Source organism: Amphibalanus amphitrite, unplaced genomic scaffold (assembly GCF_019059575.1).
Source record: "Amphibalanus amphitrite isolate SeventyFive unplaced genomic scaffold, NRLGWU_Aamphi_draft 000683F_arrow, whole genome shotgun sequence".
NCBI classification, from domain to species: Eukaryota; Metazoa; Arthropoda; class Thecostraca; order Balanomorpha; family Balanidae; genus Amphibalanus; species Amphibalanus amphitrite.
The window spans coordinates 346154-364528 of NW_024882177.1; the positions used below are offsets into that span (position 1 = coordinate 346154).

The following is an 18375-nucleotide window of genomic DNA, read 5'->3' on the forward strand; positions in this document are numbered from 1 at the left end:
AACGATGCTTAGTAAATTGTATAAGGGCGTAGTGCAAACTTCGATCATGTGGTGGACCGTAGAACGACGAGAATGCTCCAGAGTTCACTGTCCAAGGCGCGCTGCACAGTGCGCTGTACCCCGTTGCAGAAGTATCCAAAGTACCGATACAGTCAACTCACCCTGGTTTACCCTGTACTATCCGGATTGGTCCGTTGCGATCACTAAAGTGATCACAGTTCAGTCCAGTTCGATCCCACTAATGCGTAGGGGTCATCCGGAGGTAGAGGGCGGCGCCCGCCGGTCAGCGCCTGGACGTTTGCCTGATGTAACCTGATGTGTACCGACTCTGGTGATGGCCATCCCATTCCACACTGTCGACATCAGTTTATAGGAGTGACAGTGACGGTCCTCCCGGAACTGGAAACAGAGCAGTCACGCAGCGAGCGCTCCGGTGGATCCGGGCTGTCAGAGGGCTGACTGAGACTGTATAGGGGCTGGGTGGATGGGCTGAGTGAGCAATGTGGGCCGCATGAGGCTGACGCAAGGCTCAATGGGTGGACAGATTAGACGAGCAGACAACTGACGGGCAGATTAATAGACGGGCAGATCTACAGACAGACAGACGGACAGACGGACAGACGGACAGACGGACAGACGGACAGACGAACAGACGGACAGACGGACAGACGGACAGACGGACAGACGGACAGACGGGGAGACGAGCAGTCTGACAGATGGACAGTCAGACAACAGAGAAACGAATTGTCACGCGGAGACACATGTTGACGAGCACACTCTCAGACAAAACGAATAGACTACGCCGAAACCACCCATCAAGTAAGACGATCTCAACTAAAAGCACCACCACACCGTCGCGGCGCTCCCGTCCCAGTCCTAGCGAGAACGCACACCCGAGCAGTCTCCCTGCAACCCAACAACGACCGATCCCGGATCCCGGGTCTTCCGGCGGTCATCCGGCGGCCGCCCGGAAGTGATGACGTCACTTCCGGAACACGGACTGGAGGCTGGACCAATGGCGGATGGCGATGGGTCCCAGGCGGTGGTGGCGTCAGCAACATACAGCCAATCTGGGGTTCGATACGCGAGACTGCAGATGGGCCAGGGCATCCGAAGGCAGATGGTAGCAAGGAGACGTACTATAGCATGACTGCATGAGCTAGCTTTGAAGAAGGTAGTTAATGCTTATCTGGCCCATCGATCATCAGTCAATCATCGGTAGGTGGGCTGAAATGATGGTAGTAGGGCCGAGACAAAATAAGATCTGAGCTCACATGGATTTATCAAGGAGAGATGAGCCTCGGATGGAGATAAAACTATGACATGCTGAGCAGCGCTGAATGTTGATCTAAAAGGAAGACCAATATTTCCTTGTGCAACGTTTTGATGGACAGCGATGAATGAAAAATGTTGTGGAATATAAAAGTCTGACACCGACACCGCCACCATTTGTCAGAGACAGGGTTCCAGTGTAACTGATGTCCATCAAACTCGAGATTGAGGCCGACAGAGCAATTTATCAGCACAGCATCGTCTCCGAAAAGATAAATATCTCAACACAGGAAGCACCAGTTTCAGCTTACAACAAATCAGCCCCGCTCGGATGAGCCCTTGTCTGGTTGTTTTCCTATAGGTATCTTTTCTTTTTGCTATCAAAATATGTGAATAGATGGCTCCGTTATCAAATATCTTACTCTTTGGTGTTCAGCCATTCAGCGATAAGCTGCCAATGCAATATGATACCTATTGATTAATAATTTCTAGGATTCGTTTGCAATGGATCGGATAAGAATATATAAGTATTATCTATGAAAGTTTCATCGCTTCAAAACGTAACAGCGCGGTAACATATTCGCATTTACATAGTTTAATCAGTCGCCTGATTCGCTGTTTTATTGATTCACCGGTCGCACAGCTCGCTGCTATATTTGGCAGACATCCGTTTTGCTGGTGAATTCCTGTCAGTGAAACGTGGTGCTCTGCGCTCATATAGATGGGCATGTAAGCAGTACCGACACCGACACACGATCTGTGTGCCAAACGGCCCTGCCATAAACATCATCAGCTATGACCCGGATTTGACGTGTTAGCCGGGTGAGATCCGTATATCAAATAAATCTGATGGTAAAGAGCCCATTCACTCCTGAAGAATTTGGCATTCGTGTACAATATGCATACAGAAAGGTGTGTCGACAAGGCTGCTGTATTCTTCTGGTCGTCCGGACTAGAGCGCTACCTCCCTTGGCATATTCTCATCAAGCCGCATCGTTTTCCTCCGGGCATTATGTAGAATCAGTTTAACAGCTCCTTCCGGACGCCGCAGACCAGACCGCTGCTGGCGCTCTCCGGGCATTCAAACCAAGCTGTCTTCTTCGGCCCTAACTAGGCATTCCTAAAGTGATGCCAAAACTTACCGCAGACGTTTGCGACACTTATTAAATTAAACCGCAACTGTTTCCGATGACCCTCCAAGTACCTATTACGTAAGCTCGACTCAACTGTTCGTGCATTTTGCATTAAAAGCGTCTGTGCAGATTGAAAGCTTGCCAGTTGCTTGAGGGAAACGAGTTCCCAACGGCCTGTGAGACTTTCTTTCGGTGCTTGCGAACTTGGTCAGTTAAATGGCTGGCTGGCTGGCTCTCCTTTCTGCTGAAGTTGGCAGACGATGAAGCTAAAGTACTGCTCCAGGAGCTAGGCAGAGCGCCAAATACTTGTCTCGTGATTGATCAGTGACCAGTGATAAGTGATATGCTCGAATAGATATTTATAAATAAGCCCATTATACGCTCTCCTGCTCGTCCCGGGCTTGTGCAGGTGAAGATTCACATGGTATCGGCCCCTTCCTTCTGCATGAAGACTACGATCAAACCCCATGCTCCGCGACCGGCCGATCCAACTTGGAGGATGGCAGCCTCCAGTCGAACTTTACGACCGAGACGGACCCGATTCAGCGGAATTAGATCGATCTGGTTCGGCTAGTTTTCCTTAATAAAACACTGAGCGCGGATCGTCGACCTTCAACCGGGCCTAAGAGCGTCTCTTCAAGGCAAATTGCAGACACGTGCCGTCTTATACGTATGCCCGTGTCTCGCCACTGCACTGGCCGGTCGGGTGTCTGACCACCCTTGCTGTCTGGACTGTGACATATATGTACTGTTTTGTCGAGAATCTGCTCTGTCTGACTTTTGCTCTTGAACGTCAGACCATAACGGTTCCATGTCTGATCTGTGACCTCCTCCATCTCTAAGCGCTGTACTGTCTGACCTTTGACGTACTCGATCTGACCTGTGGCAGGTTCCCTCTGACCTTGTTACCTGCTCCATCTAGCCTATGATCTCCTCCATCTGACCTGCCTCCCGTCTCTGCGTTCAGATCGCCGATCTTAGCCACAGCGTCACGTCTCCGATGTCGTTTCGAGTCGAGTACCGGCGCGGCGCCGCCGGACCGGCCGTCTTCCAGCGCCAGGTCCGGTTCCAGGTGGACATCACGCCTGTCACACAGGGCGACGACGAGTGCCTCTACGCCATCAACTTCTCACTCGTCTCCGGTGAGTGAGATAACGGAGTGAGATGCCTGTTGACGGTAAGATAACGTAATTTAATTTCCAGTCTGCGGTGAGATACTCAATTTGGATCGTCCCTTGTCCTCATTGTCCCTTGTACTCAAAGTCTGCTTACCATTCGTCTGCAGTCTGCTGACCATTCGTCTGCAGTGGGATGAAAAAAGCGAAACATATGCTAAGTAACTAGCAACTTTAATATAGAGTATCGCTGGTATGATATAATTTTCCCACTTTCCTACTGGTATCCACACCATAGAGGAGGTGGTGTCACGGATGTTTCAATTTAATGCAGCTGGTGGCATAATCATTCTAAATTAACCCGCGCCCTGCTGGGGGGGGGGGGGTGTTTGAACACCCCCCCTTGTGGTTTTTCGCAAATATCTCAAAAACGGCGGCGCTCCGCGCCGCCGTTTTTGGTACACCTTATCATACATCAATTCTACACATGTTGTGAAAATTTCAGACCAAGGTCATTCAAGGTCAGGTCACCAGGTCACTTGAAGTGACCTCACCTCATAAAAAACTTTCAATGTCTGTCATAGCTACACCGAGTGACCGAACGCTTTGAAACTTTCAGCGATTGCTAAGAGCAATAGCATGTACAAAATGTTTATCTCAGAATTTTGATATCGATGACCTAAGGTCAGGTCAATTTTGCGACCTCCCCATTATAAGTCAATGGGAGAAAATTGAAATGCGCCTCTTTTGGACAAAAGACATTATAAACACTCCCAAACACCGAATTACAAGTGGTTTAGACACACTGAACATGAAAATGGTGTCCGTGACCCTTGTTTATGCCCTGAGGTCATCTTAGGTCACGAATGGTATCTAACAGTTTTTCGCAAATAACTTTTGATAGAGGCATACTAGAGCGATGAAAATGCCTTAGATGTGTTCAGCTTGACGATACGGATCGACTGATATGCAACATGACCCTTTCCGGTCAGGTCATGACCTTGACCTGAGGTCAAATTTTCAAGTTGACCTTTCAAGGTCAACTTATAGTTCATTCGATGCGTCTTGACGAGAGGAACACAATGCTGGTAAAAGTAAGCTCGTATAAGGCTTGGGTCAAAAGTTATTGCAGAAAAACTGTTTCCGAAAAATTCGGCTATTTTTGCAATTTTTGCCCTCTACAGGCAAAACCGTTGAAGTTAGGTCAAATCTGAGAGAATTACACAGAAAGGGCTTTAATAGGGCTATCGAATGCGCTTTTCTGCGGCGCTGTAGCTCTATTGGTTCTCGAGTTATGCGTTGGCTTCTTGGAAATTTTCGACATTCGACCTGGAAATCGGCGAAATTTTGCCTTTCATGACCTCTGGTGACCTGACCTTTGACCTGACCAAAAAATTGACTGAAGTGATTTCCTCATTATTTTTGACGCTCTTTCGAACGCCGCCTTCCGCGTATCGCTACGTGGCCCAGGAGCCGAGTTACAAGGGGGGGTGTTCAAACACCCCCCCCCAGCAGGGCGTGGAAATCCAGGACCCCCAGCCGGGCGCGGGTTAAATTCGTTTTCCTCCCACCCCTTTAATCGGATTACTGCAGCGTGTGATGAGAAACCGTTCTGAGCTCCAATTTCACTTCTCCTCTGGACGGGACGATTTGGATTTCCATCTAAAACAGTGCCAACTTCATTATACAAAATCGCTGTGGCTTGTCTATGTGTATCACTCCACCGTGGATATTCCGTAATGCTGATTGCGGAATGCAGGGCCTTCTTCAACAAGTGATAGCTAATGTATTGGTGAAGCCATGGGCTACCGAATGACAGCGACAAAAGTTGATCAGCACTTAGCTGGTCTACGAAAGACGCCGTCCGTCAGAACCAACCTTGCAACGCTGTTTAAACCCTTACTGATGACATATCCCGCCCCCCCCCGTCCGCCCAACAGGTAACATCCGCCGGTTCCGCCGGATCTGTGAGCACATCCACTGTCAGGTATGCTCCCGCCGACCACCGCCGTCACCCAGGGTGGGCCGGAAGTTCACGGCCGACCTGTCGGAGAGCTCCTCGGCCGGCTCCGACTCGTCAGAGCGGCTGCAGACGGTCGTACCGCCCCGGCAGGTGAGCGAGCGAGCTGGGAGGGCAGGGGTGCGTATAGGGGAGCCGGAAGGTCAGGGGTAAATATAGGGGAACTGGGAGGTCAGGGGTAGATTCATATGACAGGGCATCCAAGCCAGAAAAAAAGGGATATGTAAGAGTCTGGTCCGGGAGGTTCAGGGGTACATTCATAGAGCAGGAGCACCAGGGCCAGAGAAAACGTGTAGGTAAGAGACCAGGCTAGCCTCGGGCAACCTGTCATGGCCCCACTGACCTCCGCTAAGCCTACTGACCTTGTCTGACCTCGCTGACCTCTGGTGATTACGAACGAGTTTGTACCTCTCTCTGAGGACTCAACTGACCTTTTCGTACCTCTGCTAACCTTTGCTGATCATAGATGACCTCTGCTACAGACTACCGACTCTTTCTGACCTCGCAGACCTCTGCTTACACTGCTGACCGGTGCTGATATCTGATAACCTCTGCTGAACCCCGGTGAACTTTGTTGACCTCCGCTGACCTCGATCGACAGGTGGACGCCGAGTCTGAGGTAGACAACATCCTCGACATGAAAACTCCGACCAACGAGACGGCTGACCCGCCGCTCATTTCGGAGCAGGAGCCGCCGGCGGCCACGGAGCCACCCCGCTCCGACAGCGGCTCGCCAGCAGCCAGCGACGACTCGGCCACAGCCACTGCAACAGTGACACCTAGCGACTCGGAACCGAACTCGAGCTGCGCCGTGTCGGCGCTATGATCTCCGCGGCGCTAGTGTTCCGCCGCCAGTGAGGGGGACAGTGGCCGGAGGGGTGAAAAGAGGCCGGCTGGTGTCGAAATGACCTGCCAGGGACCGTGCAATGAGTGAGGGCGGAGCGGCGCAGGGTGGCTGGCCTGACCTGACCTGACCCGACCCGCCTGTGGCCCGGGCGGTGGGTCTCGCCGGCCGGCCGTCGAGCCGCCTCCCGCCTCTGAAGATCGCGACATTCCCAGTGTAGTTGGCGCCAAACAGTGTTGCCGGGTATATAGGTAAATCTCTATATATTCGGGGTCGGCTGGTAGGCCGGCGCCCGGCGGTGGCGCGGCCGCCCGGCAGCGGCCGCTGTCTCTGTGTCCGTCTTGTTGCTTGTGTATGCGGGGTGTGTTGTCGGTGGAGCCAGTCCAGTATTCTGCTAGCGACCCGCTGTCTGCCGGCCGCGGTGGCCGTCCGTCCGAAACCAGCGCGCCGCGCTCGTCGACGCAGGGTCCGCCCGTCCCACCGGGCGCGTTCAGTATTCCGGCTGGGGTCCGCACGGCCCGCCGAAATCCGGCCGCCGTTCTGCTGTGTATGTGCTGCTGTGTCCCTGGATTAGATCTCATAAAAACATCAACATCAAAATATCGATCTTTGTTGGCGTGTTCGACTGTTTGCTGCTTAATCTTTGTTTACATTTTTATTTGATGGCTCTATCTACTTGACTCCACTGTAACTGTTGTCAACAGCTTATACTTTATAGACGAATAATCCATGCTCTCGTCTGGCATTCATCTATATCTCGTACCTTTCTAAAGCTGAGATAGACGTCTTCTCTAGTCACTAAGCCCGACGCCCGTTTTCGTGTCCCTTCGATTTTCCTCAAAGAAGCTGCTCTCTTCTTTGTGTCGTCAATCGTTACAGAAGGGCCTGAATTTCATGGTCAGAGATAAAACAGAGCACATTATTTTCATCGGGTGATTGCGATCGTTGGCTGGATGCGTAATGCGTAATCTCAAGAAAGGAATACGACGGGAAGGGTCCGAAAGACAGAAAAGTTTAGCTTCAGCCGCGGCGGCCAAACGTTGCTCGATCTTACCTGCCAGTCTGGCGTCTGCTTCAGTATTACTGATCTACCATCATCTTTGGATTGACCGATATGCTTGAGACGCGTGTCTTGTGATAATCTTTTCTGTCTCAATGTGGTTCGATGTCCTTTTCTGTACTGTACCGTACACTGTTTCTATATACTCATCTTTCAGAGATTGTAGCTTTCCGAGCTAGAGTGGTGACTGGCGAGCATGTGCAAACTGTTGCGCTGGAGAAAACAGAACGTCAGAACAGGTAGTCATGACAACTCGCCTTCAAACGCAGCTTATCTCTTGAACGTGACGTCCCGACTCCCCAGCTGTTCGACGATCTCTCTGATAATGTCCTCTCTCTAAGAACTCTTCACAACCATTTGACCAGCTCTGTCAACTTCCGGGCGCTGTCATGCGCGTCTTTATCAATTCGTTGACGCAATCTCACGCTCCACGCAAGCTGCTTTCCGTCTGACCTGGCCAACTTATCGCCTCTCAACAGCTCATGAATTCAGACAAAAGCCAACGCCGAACTGTTCTTAGTTTTGCTCCTGTAGTTTTGATCCAGCGTCATCATCTTTTTTTCTCAATCCTCTGAGCTCAATTGGAGCATAAGAAACTACTTTTTTTCTTGGTTATCCCGTGGTCGATAAAGTCCGATACCAAAACATTGCGATGACTTCCAAATAACACGATCAAAAATAATACTCTTTTTGTTATTTGTTTTGTCCTGATAAATTTGCACCCACTGTCAACATGTTGAACTGTTGTCTGCTGCTCATCTGTTATGCTGTGTTACTGAGCCGAAAGATTTGATTATCCCAGCGCTATGAGATCTCAACAGCGGAATTCGTTTCTGACTCGTTGTTTCGGGCGAGCGATTCGTCCGCCCTTGTGTACGACCGTGTACTATTTTCTAAGTGATGCGGCGCTATCGGAGACCGGATCGGGGTGAAAATAGACAACTGCAGCAGAATGATGCGTCTGAGGTCTGTCGACGGTGACCAAACTGGATGAAGGATCAGGGAGTGACAGCTCAGAGGGACGTGGGACACAACCATGGGGAGTGCCTCGAATTCATGGCTCCTCCTGAGGGCTCTGACACAAAAACACCGTTTAATTTTAAACGTCAATTCCAAGATAATCTCGTATTTCTTATTTGCCAAATTACCGTCCGTTTCACTTCAGGCCTCAGTTCGTCTTTTTAACTGTGCTTTTGTAGAGGTAGGGGAAGCCGGGGGAAGCCCGGGCGCGGGGGAAGCCCGGCCACCCCGTTTCCGGCTAAATTATTCACAATAAAATGCTCAACTGTTTGTCCTTTCAGCGTGGCAGCTAAGGTAACGCCAGCAAAAAGTTAAGGCTAACAAAAATTGCATATTGTTAAAGTTATAGCGCAAAAATGATATTTTAAGGGTTTTTAGCTAAAAAGTGAGATATGTTGCACTGATTAATGTTAAACCATACAGTACTAATATTTATACGAATGTTATGTAAGGACCGTTTAAGTGTTTGTAGTGAGGGGTGACGAGGCAGGCTGGCTTAAGTATGACATTTTTTCGAATATCGCTGTTCTAAAATGAAAATTAGCACATTGGGGTAAACCCGGGCGAGTGGCCAAGCTTACCCCCAACCGAGAGCAATGCCACTAAACCACTGTTTTCCATGAGATAATAGGTACTGAGCAGGATTGGTTTACACCTAGATCAAAGATAAATTTCGAAAATAAACATGTTTATCATAGACAAAGCCAGTCATGTCACTTAAGGTCAACAAGGGTCAAACTACGTTTTTGCAGATAACGCGACAGACAATGAAGCTAGAGCTTCAAAAATGGTGTCGTTGTGTTCTTCTTCATCAGCCGAGTCGAATGATATGCAATATGATGCATTAAGATAAGGTAAAAAGAAAAATAAATTTTAAGGAATTTTGAAATACACATTTTTTGTCAATTTTGCATCACGATTTTCATCGACCTGAGGCCTCTTGAACCAAACTACCTAGCTAGGTAAAATCGAAAAACCGGTTTCAGAATAAGCGAATCTAAAGGTGGTAAATTTGTTTGCAATAGCCCAATACATAATCCTGCAAGTGCTTGCTAAATTTTGCACGCAAATTGTTACATTTGAGACTTGGACTGGGTATACGATGCAAAATAATCCAAGCATTGGTGCAAGAGGATTTTGGTGCAAGAGGCCTCTGTACTGTATGTGGTACACGCTAGCTAAAATACCAGTAGTGACATAAACTCTAATACACCTTTTTGCACTCAAAATAGGCATCTTTTCATTCAATTTCGGCAAATTGCATTCAATTTTAGCGATCTCTCATTTGCTTCGAATAGAGAGATCGCTAAAATTGAATGCAATTCGCCGAAATTGAATGAAAAGATGCCTATTTTGAGTGCAAAAAGGTGTATGTCCAGAGCTAATCAGTACCTTAACCCGCGCCCCGTAGGGGGGGGCCGAAACGGCCCCCCCTGTCCTTTTCGGTCGATATCTCCTAAGCGGCTGGAGATATCGCCACCAAACTTTCAGGACCCCTCCGGGCATCAATTTTACACATTGTGACCAAAATTTTTTTTTCAGAGGCTATGATAGGTTGGCCACAAATGACGTCAGAGTGACGTCATGTTCTGTCATTTTCGATCGAAAAAAGACCTTCGCTAGAAGACCTGTCAGGACTACAGCTTTGAAGATACAGAAAAATGATCAAGACATAAAAGGTGTAGAATTGACAGGGCTACAAAACTGCTATCTCGAATTTTTGAAATATTTGAGTTTTGACCCCCAAAAATCAAAAAAGCATTTTTTGGATATATTCGCCAAAAAATCCAAAAAGTTTTTTTAGTTTCGAAAAAACCGGAATATATGTGATAGTGCCTACCGTCTTCTATCTATATACCAAATTTCAGATCGATACCTCGTTTTTTGGCCAAGTTATAGCGAAAAAAACTGTTCAAAAATGATGACGTCAAATTTTCAAACTCAATTTTTGGCAATTCTAGAACTCGTAGAGCAAAACAAAGACCACCATTAGACTCCCCGTGACGAGCTGCATCGAATCGATACCCATTTTATGCAAAAATATCAACTTTGAAATTTGACCTAATTTGACCTGACCTTGACCTGACCTTCACAAAAACGTGACCTAGGCTGGCCCCAAAGGCTGCCTAACCCACATAATCGCATTTGTCATGTAAAATGGACCATAAAACATGCATCACACGACACATTCATATTGTGACCCCCGGTGACCTGACCTCGCTGTGACCTGACCTGGTATCAGTGACCTCAGATAGCAAAGTATGTGTTTGACGAACAATATACCATCGATGGTTTTCAATAAATTACCAATTTACTCGCTTTCACAGCACATTTCTTGAATTGCCTGTGAACGGTGAAAATCTGACCTTTGACCTGACCTGTGACGTCATCGGTTTGACCTAGGTCAATGAAATTTGGTCACAAGGTAGTTCCCGGGTGGGGCTATCGAACGCCGTTTGAATTTTAAAAATCGGCCGGTAACTTTCTGAGATCTTAGGGGGGGGCCGAAACGGCCCCCCCCCCTACGGGTGGTAGGGTCCGCCGGTAGCCCTACGGGGCGCGGGTTAATGTTTCACTTTCCGTTAATATTTGGAAGACACATAATGGTTTCATCAACTCGTTGTAAAGCGCTGGGGAGGTGGCCGGCGTTACCCCTATGCCGGGCTTACCCCAGAAAAATCAACACTTTTTTAAAACTCGATTTTCTCAAACCTATACTTATTCCACGAAACCGAATTTTTGGGAAGACACGACCAATGAGCTTAGCTAGCTAACAGGATATCAACATTTTATACAGCACGTATGGTGTGTAATAAAAATGAAAAAGAGCTTACTATGCCGGGCTTCCCCCGGCTTCCCCTATGCGTGAAGTTTAGCTTATAATGTAGCTTTTAAATAACATGTATTTGGTTGTCATGACAATATGTGATTTGACCTCTCCTGATTAAGGTTCTGGCGGAGTTCCTGTCATCGCAATAATGCAGTGCTACCAGTGTCGGCTAATGACGCCTATTGTATTCCTTCGTAGATATATCGCAGCTCAGTGTCCCCTAAAAATTGTGAGTTTAGCTGACCAAGAAAACATCCGGGAACGGATGCAGTTACATACATAACACCCCATGCCCCTGTCGAGGTGACCATCGCCCTAATACTTACCCGATGTGCTGGGATTACCCGTCAAACGCCATTCCGCTCATTCACAATCGCGAGCTCCGACATATGTCAAATGTCTCCGTCAATGTCACTGCCAGGATATGATAGCGGGTACCTGTGGTCGTCGTCGGCCGAATATCGTCGATCACACGAGGTGACTGTCGTGGTCAAATGTCTGATCAGAATCCGGAGGACTTCGGTGAAAGAGCTGCCCAGATGACAATACTATGGGATTACGATGTGAGGGAGGGTGTTTCAGAGTGTCAGTGTCAGGGTGTCAGAGTGTCAGTGTCAGTGTCAGCGTCACAGACAGCGGCACCTGTCACCGGCGGGGGCGTCTGTCAGTCAGTCTATCAGGGCGACTGTCAGTCTGTCGCCCGACACCCCTCTGACCGGAGCTGTGGCCGTGCTCCGCCGGCCGTCTGTGCAGCGATGGTCAACTCCCGGCTCATGAGCCTGCTGCAGCTGCTGCTGCTTCTGATAGCGACGGTCAACGCTGCCCCTCCGGCGAACCGGGCAGCACATGCCGCGTCACCGACGGATCAGGTCACGGCCGCAGGTAAGTACAGGTAGAAATAAACGATTATCAGGGGAGAGGGCCCAACCCCTTGAGGGATATTGAAGGAAAAAGTTCACTTTCCCGAAGGCCGAAATTGTTTTTTTTTTGCAGTGGATTTATGATTTTTATGCTCAAAATGATCAGCAAAGAATATAAAACATTTTTATAAAACATATTATTTTCTATATCTTAATATAGGAGGAACTATATTCTATACAAAATATTGTTTGACGCGGAAGGTCATTACGCGTTGACCAATCATATATCGAAAAGTCTGGAGGGGAGGGGGGGGGGACAAAAAAGCTCCCCACCACCAGGGCGCGGGTTAAAACGTTCAGAATTCATGATATGAAGATATTTTCTGTAAAAATTTGGTTATGTTTGATCAAGCTTGGTCCATAAGCTAGATAACCCGTCGTGAAAGCGGCTTAGCCGTTTTCAGGACGGGCTATCTGGCGATTGCACCTAATTTGACGAAATCTGCACCAAATCTCTTTTACAACAAATATCTTCATATCATAAATTTAGTTCAGTGTTTTGATAAAAAATAATGCCTGATAATTTGAAAAAATGAGAAATTTAAGCATCTGTACAACCCAAACTAATGACTTCTACGAAACACAGCGAACCTAATTTGAACAAATCTGCACCAAATCTGCACCTAATCTGCACCAACCGTGTACAAGATGGCCGCCGTGAAAACGGCTAATATCTACTAGAGATGTCAATCGGATACCGACTTTTTGGTATACCGATACCTGATAATTTTTTAGGTATTTTCAGGTATCGGTATTATGTATTTCAATCTTGATATTTTCGGTATTTTGTTGGTATTATCAATCAATCAATCAATGTATTAAGCATCGACAAGCGACAATGCATGCAGAGAACATCCCACAATACCCACAATCAACAAACAAGTAGTCTCAACAGACGCCTTGAGGCTTGGCAGTTTCCAGCTAACACTAGCCGTATGCTGTCAACAAGGCCATCATCCACGAGCGGTGCCGTCACCATGTCCTCATTCAGCTCTCCTGCAGCAATCCTCATAAGAGCCCCAAAGTCGCCCCCGCACATAGCGAACAGCTGGGCCAGGAATGAGCCATCCAGTTCGTTTGGGAACACAGCCAACTTAGCCAGGCCTGAGATATAGGCAAGATGGAGACGGTGATCCGAGCGGAAAATGCTTGAAAATGCATGGAACGCCTTGCGGCGGAGCACTTCCGCGATCCGAGGAGTACCAGTGGCACGTAGAAGAGCAGTGTGGTGCGAGGAACGGGGCAAACCAAGCGCTGCTTTGATCCACGCTGTCTGTCGTGCATCTAGACGGTCAATGTCCGAGGGGCTGAGAGGGGCGGTCTCACATCCGAACACCAGTGCTGGAAGCAGGCCCATGTCGTCCCCTATCTCCGCGTGTGTCCACTAACACGAATGACGTCACGCATGTGGGCGGAGCTATGGGCGGAGCCTAACGCACGCGGCAGTCCAAGCCGCCATATTTGAATTTATATTTTAATAGAATCTTGCCGATATTTTGGGTGAAGTCAATTTATATGGATAGCTTGGTGACAGTTTAGCTATACGAATAATAATTTATTATGGATGTGCGTATATTCAGCTTGGAATTGCAATTAAAGTTCCGCACCGCATAGATTCGAACTCGGGACCTTTGGAATACTGCGCGGGCACGCTAACCACTACACTACCGCGACCGCGCGGCGGCCGGCGGCAGGGAGGCTGCGGAGACATGGGGGACATTTTACGCTTTTGTGAAAATAGCAAAAGATTTAGCGAAAAACACGTAAGAGATAACTTGCAGAAAATTGTCTGCTCTTTCAGATAAGATACTTAGGTTTGATATATCTTGTGCAGACTTCATTCTACAGTGCTTCGAAAATCGCTCATTTACATGGGGATTGAACGGGGCTTCGAGACTTGACTCCAAATGACGTCACGAGCTGACGTCACGAAAAGGTAGAATCGCCGGACGACCCTACCTGGTATATAGGGCCTTGGCTGGAAGCACGACCGACTTCCAGAGGAAGACCTTGTCGGCGGCAGACAGACGGTTGGTCAGTAGCCCTAATGGAGTGAGGCCATAAAAAGCAACGCCAGCGCGCCTGACCCGTTGAGCTACGTGGTGCTCCGCGCGGAACTTCTCGTCAAGCACTACACCAAGGTGCTCGGACGTCTGCCGGACTTGCAGTACCTGTCCTGATAGAGTCCACGATGGTGTACTTGCGAGGAGATGACGTCCGAATATGATGCAGTGGCTTTTGGTCCTGTCTGGGTCGTGATGTGTAAAGTCGAGACGCCAACTGGCGGCAAATTCTCCCACTAACTGTAATAAACCATCCAGGTTACGCGCGTTGGTTGACAGTAGAAAAAAAAAAATTGATATTGATATTGGAGGTCGTCAGCGTAGCAGACGGCAGGCACATGCTGTCCGTGCAGATAGGCCCCGCGGCCGCTATCGTCAAGAGCTTCAACTAGAGGGAAGAGGAAGACATTGGCCAGAGTCGGCGATAAAATTGCACCTTGCCTTGTGCCTCTACAAATGTTGAACGGCGCGGACGTGTTACCACCAAAAGTTACTCTGGCAGATAATTGGCGATACCAATTGACAATGGTTTGCCAGCAGTTTGCGCCCAAATAACTCAACAGCCGAAAGAAGAGGCCGTCGTGCCAGATCCTGTTAAAGCACTTGCGAGCGTCTAAATTGGCGGCAAAGACGGGAAGACTTTTACTTCTGCTTTGCTGTATGGTCTCACCGGCCAGTAACGATGCCTGCATGGTACCTCGGTGAGAGATGAACCCGAACTGCAGCTGGTGCGGTGAAAAGGAGGCATGCAGCTCATCCAGTATCGCAAGCTCCAATAGTTTAGAAGCGGTAGTCGTGATTGATATTGGCCGGTAATTATCCATACAGTTGGGGTCTAGCTGTGATTTCTACAGCAGTGGCACCACGATGCTGTCTGCAAAGGTGGCGGGCACACTGCAGGTTGATAGGCAGGCTGATAGGAGGTGTGCTAAGGCAGCCAGAAGTTCAGGTGACTGTCCAAAGACCAGATGCTCCACCGAAATGCCGTCTATCCCTGGCGCCTTCCCCCGGTGTAACCGTGAGATGAAGCCGGCCACCTGGTCGGCTGTGACTGTTATGGTGCGGGAATCGTCGCGAGCTTCTCTTAAGCGTGACTCTACAAACTCACGTATCCGAATTTGACCAGGAGTCAGTTGGCTGGAGCTGTCTTGGTGAACGGCGAGGAAGTGTTCACGGAACTCGGAGCTGTGACACTCCAAGGCCATCTTCAAACCGCCCCGACGAATGCACTGGACGCGCCGCCAAAACGCCGACAAATTCTTGTCGCGTCGCAGCAATCTGAGGGCATTGGCCTCGCTCTCAATCTTAGATACTGCTGCCCGCCTGCGAGTTACCTAAGTGTGGAACTACCCAGCGCCGAGCCGGCCGGATGACGTCACACCCCGGCCAGTGCCGGCGCAGCGGCAGACTGGCCGAGATTGGCATGGTATTAACTTGGCGAAGAGGCATCGAACGCCAAACTTCTGCTGCAGCTATAAATCACATTTCATGTGTTTCTTCCATGTGTATGAGCTATTAAGTCCTTCGAATACCTAATGTGTAAGTGAGCGTACCTGCATTTAGCAGTGTGTGCTATGCTATGTGGATTGAAAACTGGGGGCACATCCAACACACTGCGCAATGGATTCCGATATTGCTTGGCTGATTCTGGCTTTGTGTCTTCGCACGAACCATTGAAAGGGAGGACGTCATTTTTAAAGGTTGTCAGGTGCACTCAAACGTTTTAATAAGCAACTGCTGATTGAATTTCTGGCGAGGGGTGGTGGAACGTTCTGTTCACAAATGAGTATCTACCTACCTAGTGCCTACCTGCATTGGCAAATAACTTGGTCGCGACTCGCGGTCAATTAGGCATGATTCACGAAGTCCCTTATCTTTTATTAGACTTATTAAGCCCAATGTGCAACATTTGCGTCTTTTCGCGTTGCATCGGGTAGCAAATGAGAAAGTCTGCCTCTTCTCCACAGCCCTCAATTCAAGAAACCGTCCTTTTCCTTTCACACCATTCCATAACATAATTTTCAAACATGGGTATCCTCCCCACAAAAAAACTGAAGCAGTTTCCTTCGGCTCCAATGCGCCGCTCGCCCAGGGAGACGGAAGTGTTATATTCTCGGCGGTCCAGTCTGCATTCTGCAGCACAATTAAACTTGGCGGACCCCCAGCGCACGACTGAACGATTCGTATTGTTGCGAGTGACTGTGACGACAGCAAATGAATTCACTGGTGGTTTCGGAATAATTAACAGGCGGCGCAGCCCAGTGCCTCTTACAATGAATTACAGTGGCGAATGCCCTATTGCAGAGAAAAAATGGATTGAGCAGATGCCCAACCTCGCTGTATTATCAACTAAACATTAGATACGCTTTACATTTTAATCAGGCAATCATGGAAACAAACGACTTGCGAGTTGCGACCCTTCCGCCTTACATAACTCGGCAGAATGCCCCTGAGTCGGCTAAACTACACTGCGTCTCTTCAAACCCTAAGTATTTTACAATTTACCACTCAGCTATGCCACAGGCTTATAATTCACTGCTAAAGTCTCAACTCCTTTTCCCCTATCATCTTTTTGGCACCGTCAATCGCCATCTGCGCTGCCCACTGTCCAGCAAATAATCCGGCCGTCTCCAGTCCTCTGGCAGGGGCTTCCAAACTCAAGCGAACTCGCCGAAGTTTCGCCATTCAATGCGCAGGATCTGTACAATTGAGTTTGAGAGCCTCTGGGTTGGCTCGGCGCGCCTGCGCTGCGCCGTTGGTCCGGCCAAGTACGCAAGTGACGTCATGCTATAAGCGTCATCCCCCGACCAAAGTCACCAATCAGAGCCCTAGAATCGACTTGTAGTTCCACACTTAGGTAACTCGCTGCCCGCCTGCGGGCCCGTCGGTACTCGGATCTGGCTGACTGGTAGCACCGGAGGGCTGTTCACGGGCCCTGTGTGCGGTCGGACCGCACATAGCCTCCAAGCTCCGCCCACTGCGTCCCTACGTCAGCCTTCCGTCACCGCACACAGCGATCGCTGTGGCCGGTCGGGACTGGCCACAGCGGACCGTCCACCGCACGCAGCCGTGACGTCAGAACCGCCTACCCATCCCCTACCCCCACGCCTGCTGGACGCACCGCACACAGCGCACGCAGCAGTGTGCGGTGCCCGTGAACACCCCTCAGGTCACAACTGACAGCGAGGGTCGGCCGCAGCTATCCCAGAGGTGAAGCCAGAAGCGGGCACGATTATGATTATGAATCCTTACTTATGTATGAGAGGCTGTGAATTTGGTAAAAAGTTGGTATTTTCTTGGTATTCCGAAGTTGGTTTGGTTTCGGTATTTGTCGATGGTTTTAGTTGGTATTTGGTTTGGTATCGGTATTCTGATTTTCTGTAACGGACATCACTAATATCTACCATGCATATCTAGATCTTTAGAACCCTATACTTCACTTATGAAAGAATGTGACCTTCACCGCGAAGCCCTTTCACACTTTTTTCATTAATTAACAGTGACGTGATCGTTCCAGCGGCTGGAGATTCTACCAGACACGCCCCACCACCAGACAAGGATTTGGTAGTTTCCATTGTTGGTGGAACCATATCAAAACCAAAGAAATGGCATTGGATTGTAAGTTTGCACACACAACAGGGAATTAGTCGCTCGTGAACTATTTAGAAGGAAACAAATAACCTTTGACCTCTCACTTTAGTACTCGCTATGACTTTAAAAGATAAGCAAGTAATAGCCTTTGGCTCATTGTATAATAGACAAAAGAAATGGAAAAGAATATATGTGCGATATTTCGTGTTCGACACCTTTTCATGCACTGAGTTTTTCATTTTGAGTGCATGAAAAAGTGTCGAACACGAAATATCGCACATATATTCTTTTCCATTTCTTTTGTCTATTATACAATGAGCCAAAGGCTATTACTTGCTTATCTTTTAATAATAATGGGGCTCATTTTCAAAGAAACCCTCACCATCATTCGCTATGACTTTGTTTCCATCTATTCAGAGACGAATCCCAGCCCAGCGCAAAACCTCCGGGGAGGGGATAGAGGTGGGGCGTACAAAAGTCAAGCTCTTGCTCCTGTGTTCTTATTAT

At 48.7% G+C, this 18375-nt stretch overlaps 1 protein-coding gene across 1 annotated transcript in view; it reads left to right on the top strand.

Moving 5' to 3' along the window:
* The window catches only part of LOC122364555 (serine/threonine-protein kinase BRSK2-like), an 88000-nt gene extending 80398 nt beyond the window's left edge, over positions 1-7602 (top strand). Inside the window, exons 12-14 of the mRNA XM_043335052.1 lie at positions 3373-3547; positions 5461-5633; positions 6142-7602. Coding sequence (XP_043190987.1) covers positions 3373-3547; positions 5461-5633; positions 6142-6366 — 573 coding nt within the window. The 3' untranslated portion in view covers positions 6367-7602. The remainder of the gene's footprint in view (positions 1-3372; positions 3548-5460; positions 5634-6141) is intronic.
* Positions 7603-18375: the final 10773 nt, after the last annotated feature.